This window comes from Myotis nattereri, assembly GCF_964212035.1.
Source record: "Myotis nattereri genome assembly, chromosome: 12".
NCBI classification, from domain to species: domain Eukaryota; kingdom Metazoa; phylum Chordata; class Mammalia; order Chiroptera; family Vespertilionidae; genus Myotis; species Myotis nattereri.
The window spans coordinates 58,059,407-58,085,287 of NC_138087.1; the positions used below are offsets into that span (position 1 = coordinate 58,059,407).

Consider the following 25,881-nt stretch of genomic DNA (forward strand, 5'->3'; position numbering starts at 1 on the left):
TAACTATTATATTAACAATGTTCATGTCTACAAATTCAGCTGACTAAAAGTTAGACACATTAAAATATAATGCTCAAGGTTCTACTTAATGAGAAAATCACAGGGCTGGAAAAATCACAGAGCTCTTAAGAACATCACCAATAGAATAAAAGCAGTTAGAACTTGATTGTAATCTCCTCAAAGACAGAACCAAGACCTGAGATCTACAGTATTACACAAGACCCTTCTGCAAAGTGGCATTTTTCCCTCCTCTCTTGAATGGAGTAATTGGAATGCTGTGAGAATCCATTAAAAGACCACGATCTTTATTTTGGCTAAGAAAATAATAACCTGTTCTCATGGAAATTCACCAAAGTGTTTGCAAGACTCTTTAGGGCCAATTCTGACATCTGGCCATGTCAGCAAGCCAGACGGCAGACTTCTTAAAAAAGCAAAACAAAACAGGTACTCATGTTAAAGATTTATTAAGTTATTAAACTTTTTTTTTTTCATTCCATTCAGGACTGAAAATTAACCTTTCAAGGCCCTACTCTCATCTTTTTTCAAGACTTCTCCTATTCTCCCACTGACAAGTAAGTAATGCCCCTTTCAAACATCTACAGCTGTCCTCTATAATAGGTATATATGGTCAGCTGGGTATGTTGTTAAACTGCAGATTCTGACTCAGTAGGCCTGGTGTGAGGATGCTAGAAGCAGCTCCCAGGTGATGCAGATGCCTAGGTTCACAACCACACTTCTATGTAGCAAGATCTGTAACCCACTTCTACAAGTACACTAGGGCACCTATCACTTCCCTTTTGGAATTCTAATTATTGACATACCCATCTTCTCTACCCCACCAAATTATAAATTTCTTGGAAGCATGATATGAATATCAAATATATTTTTCTCCTTAATAGAAAATAGCAAACAGGCATTCAAATAACAGGAGGAAAGTAAAAATACCAATGAGAAAAAGTCTCTGCAGCCTAGGTCCCAGAAAGCGCCTCTCTATGGAATGAAAGGTAGACTAAAGATCAATAAAGGCTGTGAAAAGTCCAACTATTTTTAATCACTTACTTGGTTAGATGAAAGGGAGCACAGCAATTGCCAATATCAGGAGAGCTGTGACCAAAGCATGCTATTCTTTACCCTGAATAACAAAGTGAGGGGGCACAGACCTGCAACATGCTGAAAAGCTAGCAGACTATTTTTTTTTTTTTTGGAGGAAATACCCAGTTAAATATTAACTCTATTAATTAGGGGAGTTAGAGAAATTTCCTTTTTGAAATACAAGATAGACTACACAAAGAACCACGGAATCATTAAATTCAATGTGCTTACAAAAAAGTTAGATAGGTGATTTATTCTAGGTTAGTTACAGTATTAAGTATATGGAAGACTTGGAACTTGTGTATAGATGCCCTAACATCTAGTCCAGGATTTTTTGCACTATGCTACCTCTTGAACAGACACTAAATGAACAAAGTAATAACACTTTCTATTGTCCTCAAATCGTATCTTATCTGATTTACTATTCTATTCTGAATAACTTGAGGAAGTAAAAAGTAAACATTTTTTTAAAAAGGGGACAAATAATGTGAACACTTACATACACATAGAGAAATATAAATGGTTAATAAATCTGAAAAAATATTCAACTTTGGTAGTAATCAAATAAATGTAAATTTTAAGTCAGATACCGTTTTTGGACTACTAAATTGGCATATATGACAAAACACCCACTGATTGTTTAGTGTGAGGAAGAATATACATACACCATTGGTAGGAATATACATTGGTAGACTTTTCAGTAGAGCAATTTGGTACAATGTATCAGAAATCCTAAATAACTGACATACCATAGGATCCAAGAAATATAATTCTAGAAAAATTACCTGAGGATATATTTGGAGATTTGCAGTAAATATCATTGTATGTGTCTCTTTTGTACATTTTTTATAATTTTGTATTTATGCCCAGGGAAAAAATGATCACAATGAGCTTTTTAACATTATATATATATATATATATATATATATATATATATATATATATTATTGATTTTAGAGAGGAAGAAAGAGGGAGGGAGAAATAGAAACATCAATGATGAGAGAGAATCATTGATCGGCTGCCTCCTGCACACCCCCTCCTAAGGATCAAGCCCGCAACCCAGGCATTTGCCCTTGGCCGGAATCGAACCTGGGACTCTTCAGTCGCAGGCTGAAACGTTCTATCCATTGAGCCAAACCAGCTAGGGCCACAATGAGCTTTTTAGGCACAGAGTGATGTTCCAAAATGCCTTTGAGATCAGGGGAAACCACTTGCCTACAAAAGTTTAGGATTATGTTTCAGTAGTTATTTTATGAACACCACTAAGTTTGGATAGATCTAGTCCTTTAGGGCTGAGGTATAGTTTGCCTGAAAAAAATTATTGTAGTAAGAGGATATGTGGCTTTTTAGAACAGGCTACTTAAGGAAAAAATGATGACCTCAGCTAGGTGGAAACTTGAATACTCAGCGGTTGTACATGGGAGGGAATAAACAAATCTGACAGAAGTGAGGGAGGAGGAATAAAATACATTGGGAAAGATAAAGGACATATTTTCAAACAGGTACTGAGTAAGCGAATTCCATCACTGAGACATAATTTCCAGTTAGATAAACAACTCATTGCGACTAGACAGATATTTTACAAATATTTGCTAACTGGTATAAATTGCTAAAACTACTTTGGTAAACACTGTGTTTAAATTGGATCTAGCATGTCTTGTAATTCTTGTTTGTTAAACTTTTTCTTGGGCTTTATTTTCCAGCCCATTAATCTTACAGGTATTTTCTAAAATTTCTAAGTTTCTATTTCTCTACATTTACTTAGGTAAATATGCAAAATGTTAACTAGATTTTAGAATTACCAGAAAAAAAATTCCTTCTTTTATCTTTAACTGGATTTGTAGGTTTCCTATAAAAAGCATAAATTATTTCAAAACAAATTCTTGCTTCTTCGTAAACTTAGCTCTCCAATCAAACATACCATTTCAAGTACATCTGATATAACTTTCTATTCAGTGTCAACTTTTCTTTCCACTATTTTAAGATTTTTTTTCCCTCTGCTTTTTTTTTTTTTCGTAATTGAAAAGTGATTTCTGGCAGACAACTCATATTTCAGGCCACTATATGGATATAAAAAATAATATTATCTAGTGTCCTTAAAAAGAGACTGGCCTCTAATAACAATGAGAAGGAAAAGAGAACCACAGTGTAAAATGAAATGACCAAAAATCAACTTTATACAGAATATTTTCCCATATACAGAAATCACTCATTGTGGTACAGTGGCAATAAGACACTTTATCATTTAATCATTTAATACTAACACATTTATATACAGATAGTTTTTAGTTCTCAAAACCATTGACAGCCAGCCCCTTTAGTTTTCTTTACAGTGCTTTTCCACTGAAAAGGTTCAAGCTAATACTGTATATGGTTTTCATGTATGACTTGTAAATCACAGAGGTAAGTGAGAAGAAGGGTACAGGGAGGAAGGGAAACTATTTTAAACACAAATATTAAAAATGTAATGTACTATGGTGAAATAAGCACTGTAAGTCAAGAGACGTGATTGAAGTCTCAGTTCTCCTGGTAACCAGCTATATGATTTCCTCTGCGTGACTTAATCATGTTTTTTAAATTGTAAAGAAAGTGATTTTGACTTAATGTCCATATTAAATTTGGTGTTTAAAAAAATCCAAAATTGCCCAGCCGGCGTGGCTTAGTGCTTGAGCGTCGACCTATGAACCAGGAGGTTGCAGTTCAATTCGGGTCAGGGCCCGGGTTGCAGGCTCGATGCAAGATGCAGCTGATCAATAATTCTTTCTCATCATTGATGTCTGTCTCTGTCTCTCTGTCTCTCTGTCTCTCTCTCTCCCTTCTTCTCTGAAATAAAATTGTATTTTTAAAAAATATTGCAATTAAAGTTGTTTCCCAATGTTATATAACAGCGCAGTTAAAGGTATGTCATTTTTTTTCCATATGGAGTTAGCCCTTCACTTTTGTCTCAATTTGACCCGCAGCATGGATGGCTTACTTGGGTTGCACACTCACGATGAACTCTGGAGGAAAGGGGGCTGAGGAAGGATTCCTTTATAGGATGGGATGGAGCTGAGCAGGAGAAGTTCAGGAATGAGTGCATACGGGTGCAAAAAAAATGTGATCGCCCGCAAATCAGGAGCACCAAACAACAACGCGGCTTACATTTGGGAGAGGGGCTGTAACAAAAGCGGAGGGAGGTCTCGGGCCCCGGGCTGCAAGTAATTCCAGCCTCCAACCTTTATTCCCCACTGGAGACCAAGCCAGCCTCCGGTTCCGGGTTCCCAGCCAATCACATCAAGCCACAACAGAGAGCCCTGCCAACCCGGGCACCGGCTCAGGGCTCCGGGGCGAGATTCGCACGACCCCGGCAACTGCGGGCCTCACCCCTTCCGAAAGGAGGTGATGCGAGGGAACAGCGTCGGTCTACCCCCCGTCCCTGGCGATTCGGGCGACCGCCCGGTCCAGGAGCCCGCGCGCCCGCGACAACCTCCGTACTCTGGGCACAGGAGGAGCGAGCCCGGCTGTGACCCGCCCTCGTAGCCTTTCCCCAGGGCTCACTCTCCCGTTTATGGGTCCCAAGCGCCGGCCGCGGTTTCTCAGGCCTCGGGGACCCCGGGCCTGGAAAGTGGACAGACGAATGCCGAGAGTGAAGGCGGCGGCGGAGGGTGTACTCCTCGCCACCGAAGAAGAAGATAGGAAAGCAGGGGTAGGGGCCGAGGTGTCCCCCTCGGCGACGGCCTCCCGCCGTCCGCGCGTCTGCCGAAGGGTCTGTCATTCCTCCCCTCACTTACCAGGAGCAGCAGGGAGCATCTCAAGTCGGGGAAGGCTAGGAAGACGGCAGGATTCATGGTAACGCTGAGATCCGCGGCAGGGACAGGCGTTGGCCGCTGGGACTGGGTAAGGTGGGGTTGGGTTAGGAAAGGGAGGGCTCCCGGGGCCGGCGGCAGCGGAGGAATCTCCCGGCAGCGACACCCCGTCCTCTCGACCCGGAGCTCCCGCGGCGCACACCCGGGACAACTTCCAGAGAGGCCTCTCAACCCTCACTTCCGGGTCCCGCCCACCTCGGAGCACGTCGGGAAACGTAGTCCTTGACCACTTCCGCTGAGCACGTCATCGCGCGTCCAGAACTCCTTTCCCGTCAGGCTCTCAGCCCAGGTCTACTGGGTTCTGTGCGCGCGAGGCCCTGTGGGACAGAAAGGGCGAAGAGCGAGAGTACCCGGTGTTTTCGGAGGGATGGGGACTACAATTCCCAGAAGGGTGTGCGGTCCAGAGACAGCGGCCTTCAGAGGGACCCCGTTAGATTTAGCGCAGTGGGGGACCTGCCCCGGCCGGATGTAGGTACGGTCTTGGCTCCTGGCGGGTTGGGCGGCCCAGTGGGGGTCGTGCCTCCTGGAGCCGCCCCCGGGACGCGAGTCCTGGCGGAGGCGAGGGTGAGTAGTAGGGTGCCTGGTTGGGGAAGCTCCAATCGCACCGCCGTGGCCCCTGCCTGAGACTCATGGTCCTCCTGGCCTGACCTGTGGCCTGAGCCTCCATCCTTGGCCTCCCCGCCTGCTGCCTCTGCTTTCCGCGCTCATGCCTGCTGAGTCGGAGCCACTTCTGGGGGCCTCGGTTGAATAAGTAGACGACGCATCCCTCACTGTCTCTTCGGGCGCGAATGAGGAGTAGATACGGGATGGGATGGGAAAGCACGTTGTAAACAGAAGCTCAAGCGTGACAGCGCTGCTAACGCGTGGTCACTCCCCACAAGACAGTTGACGGAGCTCATTAGCCAGTTGAGGATCTTCACGTGGCCTCCGCTCTCTGGTCTCAGCTACAGACACCCAGCCGGGTCACCTGCCCCACATGGTAGCCGAACAATCACGACTAAGTACCTGGATGCATCCTTCTTTTTTGTGGTCCTCCCTATGCCTTGCCTTTGCTCCAGCTTTCCTGCCGCCTGGAATGGCCTTCACCTCTGTTCTGTCTGGAATCTCATCTAAAATGTCACAGCCTCTGAGACCTTCCCACGCAACCAACCAGCCCTTTAGTCCTAATCAGAATTACTCTTCCTTGCTTGTGACTACAGCTCCACTAGTTTTGTACAGTTATAAATTATTAGACCATTTATCACACTGGCTTGTTTTACAATTAGTAGTGATGACGATACCTTTGCATTTTATAATTAAAGTGGTCTTGATTTTCATCTATAAATATGATTACAGAAAAAAAAAACCCCAGTAGCTCTAAAGTAATAATTTGAGCCAAAAAGACAAATAAGCAAAAAAAACACCTAGAACATCACTTTCCCAGGGTGACAAAATTAGATAGTGGCAAAACCAAGACTTTAGTTAAGTTTCCTGTCTGGTAAAACTCTGAACACTTAGAATCTAAAATGACATGTATGAGAGTTCAGAACAATACCCAGCACATAGTTGGTACTGTTAACGTAAAAACATTCAAACCTGTAAAGAATTTTTGTGAGTTTATTTCAGCCAAACTGATGTGAATTGCGGGGAAGCAAAATCTCAGATTGGGATAATGCTCCAGAGGATGGCTGGTTTTTTTTATTTTTTGTTTTCTTACCTTGTTTTTTATAAATTACCATCAAAGGGGAAGAAGTCAGTGGGTTACATGAAATCCATTGGTGATAGATTAGGGAGATGGGAGAAAGCAAATGGGGTTGGGAGGGGCCGGTAGGGAAACCTCTGAGATTGGATAAAAAGTGAAATGATGGACATGTGCTTCTTTTACATAGATGGACACAGGATAGTTAACATAGTTAACAGTTGACAATTAACATGATAACAATAACAATGAGGGAATTTGTGGTTTCCAGCCCTGGTGCCATTTGTTGTGCCCTGAGGGGTCTGGAAAAAAAGGGAAGTTACAAGTTACCCAGACATTTCACAGGTATGTTATCTTACGTGCACAAAGACAATAGGCTCAGTAAAGATCGAAATTGATCTTTGTCAGGGAAAATACTGGCCTAGGCCATGACTACCCACTAGAAACTGCTTTCAGTTAAATATTTAATTTCAGACCATCCTCTGTGGTTACTTTAGGCCTTTGAGTTTGCACCGCTGCCATGCAGGTCTTCTCTGAACTAGTCAGGTTAGCCTGTGGCCTTTTTTTCTTTTTTTCATCCATAGTACTTAACTTGTTGAATGAATCAACGTGGTCTACCTTTTCCACTTTCACATTTTATAGGAAGTCTGAGAGCTGAGGTAGCCAAAGGGCACGCTGCTTATTATTAATGGAAGAGAGCCTCCAGCCCTAGTGCAATTATTTCTCTACTGTGTTTCTACCCCCACCCCTGTTTTGTAGCTTCTCTCAAGTCGCTTAAATATAGCCTGCATATGAGAGTGGCTTTTCTGACATGACAGACACGCTCAGACACGACAAGTGTCTCACCACGCCCATGAAAATAAAGACACGAAGAGCTGACCTTTACCCAAATTAAGAAAACACCTTCATTCTGAGGCAGCATTTGAACCAAAAATCCCTGTCAGTGACAACACAAGTGCTAGCTCATCAGTAGTGATCATTTATCTTACAAAACTCTCAAATTCTCGGGAGTCACAAAGATTGGCGTGATGCTCCTTGGTAAAGTCAAAAGAGGGCCTTGCCTACCCTTTCGGAAGCTACTAACGAGCTCATTAACAGCTGCTCTCTTTAAATAGCTGTATGTGTGATCCCCTGTGCCTGAACCCCATGACTCCCTGTGTTTCTGACAGTTCTTAACCTCCATTTAGGCATTCAGCTTTGATGGAATGTCTTATGTTTTGGGAGAAAGTTTAAGCTCATTGATGCCACTGTCCCTCTTCCTTTCCGATCAGGTGCTTAAATTCTTTTTTTTTTTTTTAACATATTTTATTGATTTTTTACAGAGAGGAAGGGAGAGAGATAGAGAGTTAGAAACATCGATGAGAGAGAAACATTGATCAGCTGCCTCCTGCACATCTCCTACTGGGGATGTGCCCGCAACCCAGGTACATGCCCTTGACCGGAATCGAACCTGGGACCTTTCAGTCCGCAAGCCGACGCTCTATCCACTGAGCCAAACCAGTTTCGGCAGGTGCTTGAATTCTTGGTGCATTTCTGACATAATCCAGCTTCTGCTTATACGGTCATGATAGAGAACTCACTATTTTCCTAAGCATATAGTGCATTTCTAAGTAGTTCTAGCAACCATATCAGACTACTAATCAGAAAAAAAAATTTTCCTTAATGAAACATGGTTAATTATAATGATGTGGTGTTCCAAGTAAGATCCTGAGGTCAGGGTCTCAAGCTAGGTGTATTTCCCTGGTGGGCAACAAGGAAACAACAAATAAAAATTTAAAATTATGCCTTAAAAAAAATTCTGCCTTTTATCTGCATGAAAAAAGAACTAGGTTTTAATTTAGCACTCAAATCTGGCTAATTCTGACCTAACAATTAAGTTCACATTATACTTATTTTGTGGCTTGGTCATTACCTTTATTCCCAATATCAATTCTAATGTTTAATATTATGTGGAGTTACATTACTTGTATTAACTTCAAATCAATGTGGTTTTGGGGCACTGTGCCTAATGTTAAATATTGAGTCTCCCCCCATTTTTCCCCCCTGGGATAGCCCTTGAGAAGGGTTTTAGGAGCATCTAATCCCTTCATAATAAAGATGAGCAACTTGCACAAAGGGTCACCCAATTTGCCACATTAAGGCAATTCTAGGACCAGGGCTGCAGATTTTTTGAATCCTAGTCACAGATTCTAGTAAACCATATTTATAATATACCTATTTCCGACTAATGAGACAGCTTTTAGAAATGTTTCCTGTGTATGCTCATGGCTTAAATAATTGTTTCAGGTTTCTTCAGTTGCTGAGAAGACTATGAACAGATCAGAGAACTTGTTCTTTACTGGCTCCTCATTAGCATCCCAAGTTCATGCTGCTGCTATTAACGGAGATAAGGGTGCTCTTCACAGGCTCATCATAGGTAAGCAGTCCCTGTAAATACAGAAACTTTAAAAATAACTCTTTGTCCTAAGGAAGTTTGTTAATCTTAGTTTTAATTTGCACTGTACTTACACATTTTAATGGAAATACATTATTATTTACATTTTGTTCCAGGACTTGAACAATAAACAAATTAAGTCCTGAAACTTAAAAATATGGATTAGAATTAGGTGAAAAGTACTTGAGAAATATCTGTGTATTTGGCTTTGAATCTGGATATGTATGCTAAGGTAATTCATCTTTGTAATAGCAGAGATCTAGAATGAGATAGTAAACAATGATCTTTATATTTAATATATTTCAGAAGTACTAACATTTACAAATATTTTAAACTAGCGGCCCAGTGTATGAAATTCGTGCACTTGGCCGGGGGGGCGGGAGGGGTCCCTCAGGCCAGATTGCGAGAGGGTGCAGGCCAGGCTGAGGGACCCCACCGGTGCACAATGGGGCCCAGGGAGGGATGCAGGAGGTTGGCCAGCCGGGGAGGGACTGCGGGAGGGCTCCAGGGCATGTCCTGGCTTAGTCCCCATTGGCTGGACCCCAGCAGCAAGCTAACCTACCAGTCAGAGTGTCTGCCCCCAGGTGGTCAGTGCACATCATAGCGAGTGGTTGAGTGGCCTTAGCATATCATTAGCATATCTGATTGGTTGAACGGATGACTGGACGACAGGATACTTAACATATTAGGCTTTTATTATATAGGATTATGATGATTTAAAATTGATTTATTGGTCTTCCTATCATTGATTGGTTGACACTGATTCAGTGTCCTGCCTAGCATATATATAGAGATAGGTCCAGTATACTAGTAGAAGTTCTAGAAGAGAACAAAGTGAACAGAAGAGGGACAGTATTCAAGGACAAAATGGGAAAGAATTTTTCAAAGTCATAAAACCCACAAATTCACCTGTTCACAAGTCATTAGCCCTAAATAAAATAAAGAAAATAAAAATGTATATTACTTGTAATCATTTTACACATCAGTGTCTGTGACATAATGATTGACAACTTGGGCTTTAAAAATAAAATCCACACTACTTGGACTTTCATACCCATTCTTTCAGAATTTATTTTCATCCTACCTTTCCAGTTTCTCCAGGAACTTCTACCCAGGCACCCTAACTTCTGACTAGGCTTTCTGTTTCCCAGTATGCCATGAATTTTATCTTATTTTTCCCGGTACCTCTGTTCCCTCTCCTCTTTTCTACCTTTTCCTCATCGTACCCTTTTCTCTACTAAATAATCTCCTACTTATCTTTAAAGACAAAATTATTTTACCACACACTGCTGAGATTTCTCTTCTCTGTTAGGGATGTTGCACCTGATAACTTAGCTTCCCCTCATCTTGTATTCACAGTTACTCCCGGGAACTTGACATCTTTACTACATCTGAAGCATTCATTTCAACATCCGCCATTCAACTAAAACTCTCTTACTTCCAGCTCACTTACTAATAAGAGCAATAGTTTTTCAATGTCATTGAGACTTCCACATTCTATTTTTTTTTTCAGTTTCAGCTATTAGTCTCCTCCTGTCTTTATGTTCCTCCATATTCAACCCTGATTCCATAGCCTATTGTTAAAATCCTTTTCTTGGAAAATCATCTTTCCTCCTCACCGCTGTTGCCCCTAGCTGCTGTCATCCCAGCTCTGGATGGACCTAATCCATCTACATGTGCCAACCCCTGAACAATTTCACCTTTCTGGGAGACTGATAGTACCCTAAATTCATGATTACCCTCTTCAAATGGTCACGCAACACTTTGTGCTCACAATACCACATTTCTCCATCATCAGGGTTTCATATCTTCTCACTCTACCAAACCTCTGACTGCCAGTTCTCTCTCCCTCCATGCTCACCTAATGCTTTATGTTTCCTACAGAAAATGAAGACTGTAAATAGGAACTCTCTCATCTTTCAGCAAGATATTTACAAATGACCTACCTCTGCACCCATCATCTCTCTTTCTTCTAAAACAGAGCAAATATATCCCTTTGTGTCAAAGGTCACTTCTTTCACACATGGCTCTGTATTCTATCTCTTCCTATCTTCTCAGGTACCTGCTCCATTTTTAAAAAAATCTCATTACTATATCTTTAACCTTTTCTTCTATTATAATTCTTCCCATCAACATTTAAACGTGTCTGTTGTCTCCATTATTTAGAATTCCTTCCCTGTTCTTTCATCCCCCCCTCTAGGTATTACCATATCTCTCAACTTTCCTTCATAACTGTATCAGTGCACAGACTAAGCTGCTGTAAAGTGACTTAAACAGTCAGAGAAAGACAAGTATCACATGATCGCACTCATACGTGGAATCTAAGTAACAAAATAAACTGGTGAATGGAGTGGATCCAGAGACTCAAAGCATGGAACAGAGTGCAGAATCTCAGAGGGAAGGTGGGGGAGGGTGGGTGGGTGAGTGGGAGGTAATCAACCAAAGACCTTGTATACATATATGCATAACCCATGGACACAGACAATAGGGTGCTGAAGGCCTGGGGGGGGGCAAGGTGGGGGACAAGGCGGGTTAGAGGGGGGTAAAGGGGGGGAAAAGGGGATATATGTAATACTTTCAGCAATAAAGAATTATTTAAAAAATAAAAGTGACTTAAATAAGATACAAGTATATTTCATTCTCATAATAATACAAAGGTAATTGGGCAATCTAAGGTGAATAGACATTTCTGTTTCACATAATTACAGGGATGCTGTTAGGGCTTGGCTCTGCCATTCTCAACATGTGGCTTCCACCTCTGGGTCAGAGGCAGGTAGATTGCAGTCATAGCCCAGCCAGCAGGAAAGCACTTTGTCATGCAGGAGGTAGACTACACTTAGACACAGAGCCACACCTAGGACAGAAGAGGCTAAAAAAAGTCTCTCCTTGGATGGTGTCATGCCCAGCTAAAACTCAGGGTGCTTAATTCGTGAAAATAAAAATGAGAGAATGTGTATGGAGGCAATTATCACTCCCTCACCAAACCAAGCTTCTTGAACGGTCTGTACCCATTGTCCCTACTGCTTTACCGCTCTTGTATTAAAGGAAAACAACATATTTTCTTATTTTGAAATATATAGAGAGAGCAATACATAAGACTTTAATATGCAGTTTAACAAATGAATATAGAGCAAACATCCATGTAACCACTCAAGAAACAGAACATTGGTCCCCAGAAGCCCCGAATACATCCTTCCCTCCCCTTAGAATAATTGTTACCTTGACTTTCATGGTAATAATTACATTGTAGTTTTACCACCTAAATATAGATTTTAAATACTATCAGGTTCATTCTGCTTTTCTGAACATATTTTTGCTAATTGTTCCATGTTCATTTGTACGGAAAATTGTGTATGTAATTTTGTTGTTTATTGCTCAGAAACTCTTTAATTGCTTCCCATTGTATTTGGAATAAAATTTAAAAGTGTGCCTATACCTTCTCCCCTCTCCAACCTCACCTTTCACCACCCTTACACTAGAAAAACTTGTTTTATTTTAGTTTCTCAATCCTACCAAGCCCTTTTCCATCTCAGGACTTTTGCCTGAAATTCTGGTCTTCCATCCTCTGACTAACTCTTAGTCATCTTTCAGATCCCAGCATTCAAGTCGCTTCTTCTAAGAGGCCTGCTGTGAACACCCAAACTCAGTGAGTTTGTTCATTGTGTTCTCTCTTGGAACTCTGTAATTTTCTTTCATAGACCTGTCTCAGATTGTAACTGTATATTTATATGAATAACTATGTTTCTCCTCTATAAGTTAGTAGCCTCCATGAATAAACAGTGTCTGTTTAATTTACCACTACATCCACAAAATTTGGCACAGTACTTGGCACTCAGTAGGCACAATAGAAATATTTGTTAAAGAAATGAATAGATATTATATCTTTCCTTTTAAGAGGTCTATAATCATCTTGAGGACCACATTTTAAATGTGCATTGAGTTGAATTGAATTGAATAGAGAGGCAGGTTAGGACTAAATTTCAATGGAAAAAAATTTAAGTCAGAATACCTAAGAGAAAATATCTTAGAAAATGGGATTGTTTATTGTTTTAATGAAAAGTATAATTTTGAAAGGAAACAGAGCATGTAGTATTTCATAAATTAAAAATACTTATACAGGCTCAGTAATACAAATTAACTAATATACCATAAAATAAAACTTGAAATATTTCTATAATCTTATAGCCCCCAAGAAAAATCCTTAAAACAAATAAGATAAGCAAAATGATGATGTGAAACCAGTATAAAGCTGATAAATTTATTTATAAATCGGTTCCCTATGTTTTCTATCATCTTGTCTCATTGCTGACTTTGAGCTGTAACACTGCTCATCTTTAAGAATTCTGCCATTATGTCTTCTGTGCAAAACAGTAATACCTTTGCTCTGTCTTATTTCTCAACATTTGTATATTCCTATTAAAATAGTAACTGTTTCATCTTAAGTATATAAGCTAAATGTATCGTATACATTCTTTTATGTAGCACATGTTTCTTTTTTCTAAACTAGTAACATAGTACTACAGATTATGTTTTATGTTTTTCTTGAATCTTTGCTCACCAGCTGTTCAGTGAATTCATTCACTTTAGCATTTTCTATTTTCCCTTCTCTGTTTCCATGGAGAAGTATGTCAGTGATGTGTTTGCCTCCATGGAAACAGATGAGCATCTCTTTCTACATACACAGCTAATTAAATCGAACACTTTGTCTGCTGCCCAGTATCCCGGAGGAGAATTGAAGAGGCTTTCCCTGAGACATCGTTTTAGTAGCAGTTTTTAGTGTTTAACCTAATACAATGCATTAATGTTTTAACTTAACCCATTACATCTTAGATTCAGATGAATTAGAGCTCTGTTCTGGATCCTAAAAGCATAACTATACATAGTAAAATCCTTATGTGCTATGGTTATCATTTATAGATAGGGCTATCTCTTAACATCAAATGTAAATAATTTGAATGAATACCAGAGATATAGTTGATAATAGAATTTAGTAAATTCATTTTGATACTGTACAATGTAGTGTAGTAGAAAGGACATGGATTTTAGGGTCAGATAAACCTGAGTTTTGAGTTCTGGCTTTGTCATTTATTAGCTGTATTACCTTGGCTAAGCCACTTAATCTTTTTTGGCTTAAGTCTCCTCCTCTGTAAACTATAAGCTATAATACTCTGCTTCTGTGAGGATTAAATTGGATAATGACTGTAAAACATTTGGGTGACTATAGCTAATATTACTCTGTTGTATATTTGAAAGTTTCTAAGAGATTAGATCCTAAAAGTTCTCATCACAAGAAAAATAATTGTAACTATGGGTGGTGATGCAACAACAAATAATACTGTTTTCTTTGTGAAAACCAAACTAATTATTTGTAAATATGCAGTGTGTCAAGAGTAATGTTGTTGTTGCTAATAGTGTTTGGGGTGGTTGGCAGTGGTTAAGTGACCAGGCAGCAACATTCTGATTCTATCACAATCCCCCCCCGCCCCCCCTGTTCTGAGCCAGTATGAGTCTCTCTGAATCATTTTCTCTCTTTGTGTATGGCATCTCCCAACAAAGTAGTTAGGTATGGCAAGGAGGTTCATAAGTGGTAGAATAGTGGCATTATTTCGGGATACTTCTTCTTTTACCCCAACCCTGACCTTAAATGTTATGGGTCACTAAATGTTTTATAAATGCTTCCTTAATGCATATGTGTATATCAATATACTTACATGTATATGCACCCATACTAATAATAGTAATAAAATTAGCCAACATTTACAAATGTATGTTATATGTGCCAGGCACTGTTTGAAGTGTTATGCAACTCATTAACTCATTTGATAGTAAAGCACTACAAAGAGTCTTGGGTACCATTATTGTCCTCATTTTGTATGTGAGGAAACTGAGGCATAGATTAAGTGACTTTTCTAATAAGCAGCAAAAGTAAGATTGAAGCCTGAAAGTCTAATTCCAAAATGCATGCTTTTAAATACTAAACATGGGGCTGCTCCTGCAGACACTTGCACATTCATATGGATGAATGCATAGAGAGTGAGAGAGACAGGAAAGAAAACCGATTAGGTGTACACCTGATTGATGAACTTAATGGTTATCTAGATTGGATTTTTCTTAACTTTTTGTTTTTCTTGTACTACAGGCCCTTTTGGCAATCTGATAAAGCTTATGCCCTTCTCAGAACTATGTCTTTAAGAGCTTAAATATATTATATAGGAATCCAAAGAAAATCAGTTATATTTTAACTGATAGTTATCAAAGTACTTTTAAATTATGATATAGCAATAAACCTATAATCACTTTTTATTAACACATTAAATAGCAAGATCTAGTGGCAGATCTAACAACTATGACAATTTCAAAATAGCAGTAAGTGTAAATGACATATTAAGATACCACAACAATTACAATGAGGTATTATGTAAAAATAGTATATAAAATCTCAAGTGTCCTCAAAATATGAAAGTTATTCTTATATGTTAGGACACTGAGATTTAGAAATTAAGAACTTTAGTTATAGAGCTAATAACTGTAAAGTTGAGAGTCAATCCCAATCTCTTGATTATGAATCCTATTTTCTTTCCACTGTTCCTATGATGCCTTTAAAACAATAAGCAGATATTTTTTAAATGCCTTCCCAAGATTGATAGTACAAAAGATAGGACATAGGAAGTGGATGAAAGCAGACGCAGTGCATCTCTCATGCCACACAAAGGTAACATTCAGAACAAGCAAATAAGATGTCAGTAGAGAATGCTGGATTTACTTGTGTTGGAGAGTATGGCTCCATAGCTACGGTGTGGACTGGCACAACTGTCATTACAAGTGGCAGTCATTCCTCTTGACTGCTAGAGCTGAAGCTCTGGTGTCTGCATATCTGAATCTGTTAACCATACAGACTCTTCTGCCCCAAGTAGCCTTAAAACAACGAGTGCAGTAGAGCAGCGGCTTTCCAGTCATGGTTCAGCTCAGCTTTCTGAGCTCTGTGCAGGGTGAGCACATGCAGAATGCCAGCCCAGTTAAAGCGAGCACCAAATGGCCCTGGATTAGAGGCTCTCTCTCTACAGTTGCCAGAATAATTAAAACAACATAGCACACGAGGCAGCTGCTTTCCGTATTAGCTGTCCCCGACAGCAATGCAAATACAAGTGCCTGTCATCTAGTGCATATTAGTTTACATTGCAAGCCCTACGTTTGTACATGTTGCGATTACCAAACACTTCCAAACAATCAGTCGTTTTACTTAAACATCAAAGTAAACTATTGTGTAGGCTGGGCAGGTATTGGCTGAATCTTATAATTGAGGAAACTAATGAGGATGGGAGGGCAGGTAGGGAAAGGCACAGGCCTCTCTCAGTTAGCCAGGAAGCTCAGAACCTGAAGAGATCCTTGTTACTCAGAAACTAGCCATAAAGCCACCATCCTCTTAAAGCAACTCAAAACGGGGTTGAACTGAGGCTGAATGCTGCTTTTTCTCATCATGAATAGGAGATCTATGCCTCCAGTTTCCTCGAATACACAAATTTTGCCTTACAGCCATTACATATCAAATGGGTGACATAACCCAGTAAAATCTTCTCTGTTGGGAAGTATAAATAACCAGTTATATAAAAACAAAGTATGCCAGGGATTGAAGAGAAGGTTGAAGTTTCCCTGTCCATTACTGACTGGGGAAGAGCATAGCAATTGGCCTGATGTTCTATGTCTTGGTGGTAGAGTTACCTATTAACCCAGACGTGGGCAAACTACGGCCTGTGGGCCGGATCCGGCCCGTTTGAAATGAATAAAACTAAAAAAAAAAAGGACCATACCCTTTTATGTAATGATGTTTACTTTGAATTTATATTAGTTCACACAGACACCCCATCCATGCTTTTGTTCCGGCCCTCCGGTCCAGTTTAAGAACCCATTGTGGCCCTCGAGTCAAAAAGTTTGCCCACCCCTGTATTAACCCCATGCTGCTGATTTTGCTTTGGCCCTGAGAAATGTAATCAGTTAGTATTATCCCAGGATGTGATGGTTGCCTCCATTTCTCAGCATTTGTACATGTGACCACAGTTCTTGAGTCCCCTCCCTTACCAAAGGGAGAATCGCACTCTAGGGGGAGATTATAAGAATTGCTGCCATCTTGCTAATTCTAGACACTACTATCTGCTTAACATTCACAAGTGAGATGCTGGTAGAGAGCGTCGTTTAATTGTGAAAGACAACTGGAGACTGGCCTTACTCCCACATGTTCTCTGTTAGTGTCATTTTGACTTCAGAAGAGCTCAAAGGAACATGCTCTCCCCATAATGCATTTTATTTTTGTAAATGAGTTTGGGTTTAAATGAGTCCTTATCTTATAAAGGCAAGGATAAAATCTCTGAAATCTTCTGGATTAGATACTGGAGGCCCTTATCCACAAAATATATCTTGCAGAGCTTTACCACTCGTAAGACTTGTGCACAGGAGCCTCTGTGATCCCATATGTTGATCGAATGCAAAATTTGCCTCCATCTCAAAACCAAGGTTTTGAAAAAGAACACCTGCTTCCTCCAGGAGGCAATCTGAATATATTTGTAAGGCTCTTGAATTTCAAGAGCCATGACCTTTCTTGCTTTATTATGAATATACGTGGAAACATGGATTAGCAAACTGAGTTATCTGAAATGCTATACAGTACTTCTAGATTCCAGTATATCCAAGATGTAAATATACATTGAAATATTTAGAACTAAAACATAGTTTAGTCACAGGCACAAAACAATTCAGAAAGAACTGCGACACCTCTTTCTTCATCTAACATTTATATTTCCCCAAAGAAAGTATTTCATTTGGTCAGTTTTCTTCCCCCATTAGCAGAGTTCATGCCAAAGTACTTTAAAAGTAGCTGGCTTTTTCCCCACATTCTCACCAGCACTTACTGTTTCTTGATTTATTGATGAGAGCCATTCTGACAGGTGTGAGGTGGTATCTCATTAGGATTTGATTTGCATTTTTTTTCTGATAATTAGTGCTATTGAGCAACTCTTCTTATGTCTATTGGCCATCTTTGGAGAAGTGTCCAGGTCTTCTGCCCACTTTTTAATTGGATTGTTTGTTTTCTGGTGTTGGGTTGTCTGAGTTCTTTTGTTAAAAAATACTTTTTTTATTGATTTCAGAGAGGAAGGGAGAGGGAAAGATAGAAACATCAGTGATAATAGAGAATCATTGATTGGCTGCCTCCTGCATGCCCCATACTAGGGATCAAGCCAGCAACCTAGGCATGTGCCCTTGACTGGAACTGAACCCAGGACCCTTCAGTCTGCAGGCTGATGCTCTAGCCACTGAGCCAAACCAGCGAAGGCGAGTTGTCAGAGTTCTTTGTAAATTTTGGATATTAATCCCTTATTGGATGTATCATTGGCGAATATCTTCTCCCATTCAATAGATTGTCTTTTCGTTTTGTTGATAGTTTCCTATGATGTGCAAAAGCTTTGTGTAAAGCACATGATTTTGTCAAGTACTTCTATGCTACACATCTGAAATTAATACAGAATAATATTGAATGTAAACTGTAATTGAAAAATAAAAAAAACTAAAGGTAAAATTTCTTAGTTTGCTTGTCTAAAAAAAAAGAGTAACCAGCTTCCCTTATTCTCAACTCCCATGATATTGCCCTCAGCTAGTATATACATACCTGATCACTACCTGTGATGAAAGTAGCAGCATTTTTTCACTTAAAGTGCATGGCAGGAGCCATGGTATCTTTTTTTTGTTTGTTTTAAATATATTTTATTGATTTTTTACAGAGAAGAAGGGAGAGGGATAGAGAGTTAGAAACATCGATGACAGAGAAACATCAATCAGCTGCCTCCTGCACACCCCTCACTGGGGATGTGCCCGCAACCAAGGTACATGCCCTTGACTGGAATCGAACCTGGGACCCTTCAGTCCGTAGGCCAACGCTCTATCCATTGAGTGAAACCGGTTAGGGTGCCATGGTATCTTTTGTTGTTGTTGTTCTTGTCAAATAAAGTTTATTGAGGTGTAATGCAGTGAGTATTATAAACTTCACCCTTGTACAATTATTTAATTTTAACAAATACATAGTCATGTAATCACCACCACTATCAAGATATAGAACAGTTCCATCATACCCCAAAATTCCCATATGTCCCTGTATAATCAATACCTCCCCACATCTCAGCCCTGGTAACCAACACTGCTCTGTTTTCTGTTCCTATAATTTTGCATATTCCAGAATGCTATATAAGTGAATCCAACAACAGGTATCTTTCGAGGCTGAGTTTTTTACTTGATGCATTTGAGATTTCCCCCATCTTCTTGAGTGGATCAGCAGTACATTTGTTTTTATTGTTGAGCAGTATCCCATTGTGTGGATGTGCCACAGTTTCTCTTGTCATTCTTCAGATCAAGGACAATTGAGATGTTTCTAGTTTTTAACAATTATAAATGGAGCTTCCATAAATATCCACATACAGGTTTTTATGTGAACATATTTTCATGCTTTTGTTTTCCCTGAGTGAACACCTAGAAGAGAGATTATTGCGTCAGGTTGTAACCCAATAATAACTAAGTTATTAAGAAACTCACAGTTTTCCAAGTTTGATTTTGGTTAGTTGCATACATGAGCTGCCCAGAAGTTGTCCACAACTTCATGCATCTATTTAAAGAATTGCTTTTTTGGAAGGGGAGAGGAGATGATGGAAGATATCTGTAATATTATCAACAATAAAAAATATATTTAAAAAAAAGAATTGTTTTCTTCAGCTTTCTCCTCTCCACAATACTCCCCCACTCTCTAGTTGGGAAGGGGTAAGATACCACCTCATTGCCATCCTTTGCTTAATTTGGGGCACAATGGTTCATAGGGCTCTCCCCCACCCCACCCCCAGTCTCTGCAGAGAAAAGGAATTGCAGTTTCTTTTGTTGTACTGTATGAGCTTTGAGTAGAGTAGGTACAGCCAAAAGAGTTCACTGCTACATGGCTACTCACTTCCCAATCTTTTGACTGGAGAGAGTAGGCATCTTGAGGAACTTTGTGTCTGTGCCTATTAGTGTTTCTGGTGAGCTACTTTAGCACCCAGGCTGACTATATATAGGAGGGGGAATAAAAGAAAGACTCTTGGACACAGACAACAGTATGGTGATTACTAGAGGGGAGGGGAGATAGGAGAGGGTAAAGGGAATAAATGGTGATGGAAGGAGACTTGAGTTTGTGTGGTAAACACACAATACAATATACAGATGATGTATTATGAAATTGTAAACCTGAAGCCTATATAATTTTTTAACCAATGTCACCCCAATAAATTCAATAAAAAATAAATATAGATAAAAAACAAAACAACAACAAAACCTTGAGGGAACTCACCATCAGGTTGTTCCTGGAGTTTCATAGGTCTCTAACCAGGCTCTCTTCTTTTCTCCATCGTTCATATGTATTTCCTGGGGAGCTTAGTTGTAAATAGCAGGAGGATTAGGGTAGAATGCACTTGCATCATATTGTCTAAAACGGAAAGCCAACCAGGATTCATTTTTTTATCTCTCAAAAACATACCACATTGCCTAGTATATGGTCTGCACTGAGTAAATATTTGTTGACAAAAGAAAGGAGCGAGGGAGGAAAATAAGTAGTTTCATATCTCAAAATGTTAATTGAGCGTAACATAGTAGTTAAGAATATGGCCTTTAGAGTCAACAGTCATTTTGAATTTTAGCTCCAACACCTCCTTTCAGTGTCATGTAAACACTTTACTTCTCTGAGTCTCAGTTTCCTATAATATGGGGATGGTAATATCTATCTCATAGGGTCAGTAAAAATGAGAAAATATATTTAATGCATTTAGCACAGTGCTTGGTAAACAGTGAATGTACTTCCTAGTCATATTAGTAATAACAACAATGATAAAATATCACCATATGTTCTTACACTCAGGAAATGCTGCCCTTAAAGACAAAGAAGACCAATTTGGGAGAACACCACTTATGTACTGTGTGCTGGCTGACAGACTGGACTGTGCAGATACACTCCTAAAGGCAGGAGCAGATGTTAATAAAACGGACCATAGCCAAAGAACAGCCCTCCATCTTGCAGCTCAAAAGGTGAGACATAAAATCACTTTGAAGTGTAAACCTTTTGTGTGGTGGTTGTTACTTGGTTCGTGGAACTGTACAATGGACAGATGATAAAGAAATCACAAGTATATGACTCTTAGTTTCATGTGTTTTCTCTTAAAACTGCAGAGAATAAAGCACAGATAACCATCAGTGGCTACTTTCATTCATCTAAGTTCCTTGAATAATAGAATTCATCTTATGATCTAAGGTTAAATCATGGAAAAGAAATTAAAATTATATGTATATAATTAAACTATGTTACAAATTACTTTATGCATGGGAAAAAGCAAAGGAAAAAAACAACAGCATCCCACTAAGATGTTGATAGTGGTTGGGTTTAAATATTGGAAATATTAGGCATTCTTTGTAATTTCACTGTTTAACATTTTTTTCCTTGATGAGTATTACTTTTGCAATATAAATATATAGTCTCGCCCTAACCGGTTTGGTTCAGTGGATAGAGCATTGGCTTGCGGACTGAAGGGTCCAGGTTCATTTCTAATCAAGGGCATGTATCTTGATTGTGGGCTCAATTCCCAGTAGGTGACGTGCAAGAGGCAGCTGATTGGTGTTCCTCTCTCGTCAGTGTTTCTGACTCTCTAGCCCTCTCCCTTCCTCTCTGTAAAATCAATAAAAATATGTATTTTTTAAAAATGTAGTCTCCCTTCAAATAAATGGCATATAGGGGGCATAAAAGAAAATTACTTTCTCAATATATTTTCAACTTTTAAAAATCTAAAACTATATTGCCAGTTTAAATGACTTCAAGTTTTTAAAGGCATTGTCATGAGCTCAGATTTTTGGAATTACACATATCAAAAAAATAAAATGCGAAGTTTCAAATTTATTCAAAGATTTACTTACTGGAAAACTATTTTCCCACCAAAAATTTTTGGTCTATAAAATGTATTTCTAGTGCCTGGTATTTTTCTTTTTGTTATCTTAGACTTGTGTATGTTTTGTGTAAAAAGCAATGAAAATTAGTTAGATCCAGCAGAAACTATTAGAGTTATTTCCCATTTTAAAATGTGAACAGACATAGCATTTTTATTGAGGGGTTATAAAAATGACTTTTCATAAGTTGAATACATAAAAAGAGACATTAAGAAATACTATGAGCCTTAACCAGTTTGGCTCAGTAGATAGAGCGTCGGCCTGCAGACTGAAGGGTCCCAGGTTCGATTCCGGTCAAGGGCATGTGCCTTGGTTGCGGGCACATCCCCAGTGGGAGGTGTGCAGGAGGCAGCTGATCAGTGTTTCTCTCTCATCGATGTTTCTAACTCTCTATCCCTCTCCCTTCTTCTCTGTAAAAAATCAATAAGGTATATATTTTTTAAAAAGAAATACTATGAATATGCTGGTTATATGTTAGGTCTGTCAGGTTATTTCCAAAGTTATTGCTCTCTCTGGCTAAATCCCGAGGCCACTGTGAATTTGCTCATATTTTTCTAGCTCAGTTGAGTGATTTTAAGGTTTTTCAAATCTTCTGTGGCTTTTTTATATATCTAGTAGATCGCATGTAGATACTCAATGTGTATTTAAAGCTGAATTTCACCCAGCTTTATTACTAAAACTACCCCATTCTGGAACATTCATATTTGATGTTCTTCCTTTCCACATTTCAGAAGTGTCAGTGCCTCTCCACTCCTGAGAGTGCTAGTTTTCTAGTTTTCCATTTCTAGATCACTCCAACACCACAGTAACTTTTAACCAGCCATGATGCCACTTAGCCTATGCAGTGGACAAAAGCGGGAATGGCTAACTCATTCTAGGAGAGAAAGTCCAGTGTTTGTATCATCATGGAAATAGTGTTCATGGACTGAACAGGAAATGCTCCGTGCTCCTCCTTGGTGTGTGTCTTACTGTATGAAGTTGCTGTGAGTGAGAAAGTTAAATATATGCTAATTTTAAAATGCAGATGTTTTGCATTTGATTTCTACCAAGAGTTGAAATGTTGAGAGATGATTAAAAATAAAGTATCTTCCATTATTAAAAAACAAAACAGTTATTTTTTGCTCTCAAATTTGCTTTTCAGTATAGTAATTTTGTAAAAATCTCTCATTTTTAATCTCACTTTTAATTACAGCTTGGGTACTATAACCTTTCACCTAGGCTTGTCAGCTGTTAAAATTATTCATCCATTTAACTTTTTTTCATAAAGTAAACATTTTAGATTGGGAATAGTCCCAATATTAAGAATTTGATAGATTTTTTTTTTTATTGTGATTCATTTAGGTTTAAAACTCAACTTCAAAAATGTAGGTTGGAGGAATCTAACTTAGTATCAGTAGATCATGTTGGAAAATGAGGATTTAAGTTGATGATCCAAAACATTTTTGTGGAGGTATCATAGGAGAAAGATTGAGAGAAGGGGAGCGCACAGCCAGACATGCTAGCTTAGCTGTAAGTCTCTTCACAAGATGCAGTTTTCTTCTGCTTTTTGTTTCTCCTTTATTTTTGTGTGATTTTTATAATGTCAAGGAATAAATAGAACTATGGTTTACATGTCGCAATTTACATAGCTGACTTCATAAATAACGAGTTTCACGTTTTTCCAACTCTCTCATAATTATGCATATCCCCATCTCTGTGTTACAATTTGTTTTTCCATGTTTGCCAAAAGCAGTAATCTTTAGGCTATCCTAGCATTAGTAGAATTTCCAGAATAAGGGTGGTAATAATTCTTTAGTACTCTGTCCAGATCATACTTGAGTATTGTGTTTGATTTTGTGTTTCATAGAAAAACACCATTATTAAAAAATTAAAGTTTGTATGGATCAGGCAGGAACAAGATGGTGAAGGAGCTAGAAATAATTTTCAAAGAATAGTTGTAGATGATATATGTTCCAGGTCTTTAGCACACTTTGCCTCTGAGCAGGCACAAGCACTAATTCTCTTAGAGAAAACATCTTCACCTTAAACTTCTAGGATTTCCTCATATTAAAATAGATGAAATATGATCTCACAGTGAAACACATGGGAAAACAATCTACCATGAATGAGAGCAAAAACGATAAACAGATTTATTCCATCCAAAACATTAGCTTTTGTCATCATTAAAAGTACAGTCCTATATAACAAAAGGCTAATATGCAAATTTTCCCCTCAGGAGTTTGACTGACCGTGATTTCAACCACTCACTATGACATGCACTGACCACCAAGGGGTGGTGCGGAACAAAGGAAGGCCCCAGCCGGCAGGCGGCAGCTGGCAGCCGGGGGAAGGCAGGCCCCTATCCTCCCTGATCACTGGCCAGGCCTAGGGACCCTACCCATGCACCGTGCCTCTAGTATAAATAATCATTGATGGTTATTTTAAAAGACGGTATCGCCGAAACCGGTTTGGCTCAGTGGATAGAGCGTCCGCCTGCGGACTGAAAGGTCCCAGGTTCGATTCCGGTCAAGGGCATGTACCTGGGTTGTGGGCACATCCCCAGTGGGGGATGTGCAGGAGGCAGCTGATTGATGTATCTCTCTCATCGATGTTTCTGACTCTCTATCCCTCTCCCTTCCTCTCTGTAAAAAATCAATAAAATACATAAAAAAAATAAAAGAAGGTATCTATAATAATAAAAGCATAATATGCTAATTAGCCTGGATGTCCCTCCAGATGACCTTCCAGATGAAGCCGGGGCTGCAAGGGAAGCCCGGATCCCAGGTGCCAGAGGGAAGCCCAGGTCCTAGGTGCCAGAGGAAAGCCAGTGCTGGCAGCCAGGGGAAGGAAGGCCTACTCTTGCACGAATTTTGTGCATCAGGCCTCTAGTAAAGTTATAAAAGAAGAAATTAGAAAAATTGAGCAACCAATAAGGAACTTTCATAATTAGGCATAAGTTCTGACTATGACCATTTACTTTAGAATAACGCATCTGCCAAAAACATCTCTAAAAACTGAACAGAATTTATACAGTACTTTGTTTGAAGGCATTGAGGACAATCAGCATAGGAAGGATCTAAGAAAATGTGACCATTCAGAGAAGGGGAGCATGTGAAATTAGCTCCACATTCATCCTGCCTTTTACCTTTAAGGCATTTTCCAAATTGAAATGCAAAAGAGTACAACTGTAGCAGGAAGCTGTAATCTTAGTAGGCTGAGAAACCCAGATAGAGTTTGGAGTTAGCAGTGGCTGGAACTTGAAGGGCAAATCCTGGAGAGAAGGGAACTGGAGAGAAGGAAACCAAAACTCGGTACAAATCCCTCACCCATCATTAGCAGATTCCTAAACTGTGCTTTTAGAGGGTAAGACTCTCAAAACCCATCAGTAAACAACAGCTGGGACGTTAGCGCTAAGCAGAGATTGTTTTAAAATCTGCCCATATTTTCTTTTCTATTTCAAGTCTTTTATTATATAACAAATAGATTTTTGTGTAGGGATCAATCCATTCTCATTTTAAAACATACAAATAACTGATTTTCTCAGGACAGCCTAGCTCATTAATTTTCAGCCATTTAGTTTAGTATCTGATGTGGTTGTGTGCCAGGCTTTTGTACTATGTACTTCCTATGCTTCTTTTTTTTTTAATTACATTTTTTAAATGAAGGGTCCTGACTATTAGGGAGCCACTTAGGAAGAAGAGGGTGGAGGTACATAGAAAGCTGTGTAGAAAGGAGGAGTTGGATCCAAGAGATATATTTGTGGAGGTAGAACTGTTCATTCAGTAAGTAGTTACCAAATGTCTACTCTGTAGTCATGACTATCCATCTAGAGCAGTGGTTCTCAACCTTCTGGCCCT

At 39.3% G+C, this 25,881-nt stretch overlaps 2 protein-coding genes across 6 annotated transcripts in view; one reads left to right on the plus strand and one right to left on the minus strand.

Moving 5' to 3' along the window:
• The window catches only part of ERP44 (endoplasmic reticulum protein 44), a 63,077-nt gene extending 57,953 nt beyond the window's left edge, over nucleotides 1-5,124 (minus strand). The window contains exon 1 of one of the 5 annotated variants that reach the window (XM_081103573.1): nucleotides 4,863-5,124. In XM_081103573.1, coding sequence (XP_080959699.1) covers nucleotides 4,863-4,919 — 57 coding nt within the window. In that variant the 5' untranslated portion in view covers nucleotides 4,920-5,124. The remainder of the gene's footprint in view (nucleotides 1-4,862) is intronic. The other 4 variants (XM_081103574.1, XM_081103578.1, XM_081103575.1 and 1 more) reach the window with 4 other exon arrangements.
• A 3,783-nt stretch (nucleotides 5,125-8,907) lies between these two features.
• The window catches only part of INVS (inversin), a 119,786-nt gene continuing 102,812 nt past the window's right edge, over nucleotides 8,908-25,881 (plus strand). The window contains exons 1-2 of the mRNA XM_081103571.1: nucleotides 8,908-9,031; nucleotides 20,970-21,136. Of these exons, the coding sequence (XP_080959697.1) occupies nucleotides 8,926-9,031; nucleotides 20,970-21,136 (273 nt within the window). The 5' untranslated portion in view covers nucleotides 8,908-8,925. The remainder of the gene's footprint in view (nucleotides 9,032-20,969; nucleotides 21,137-25,881) is intronic.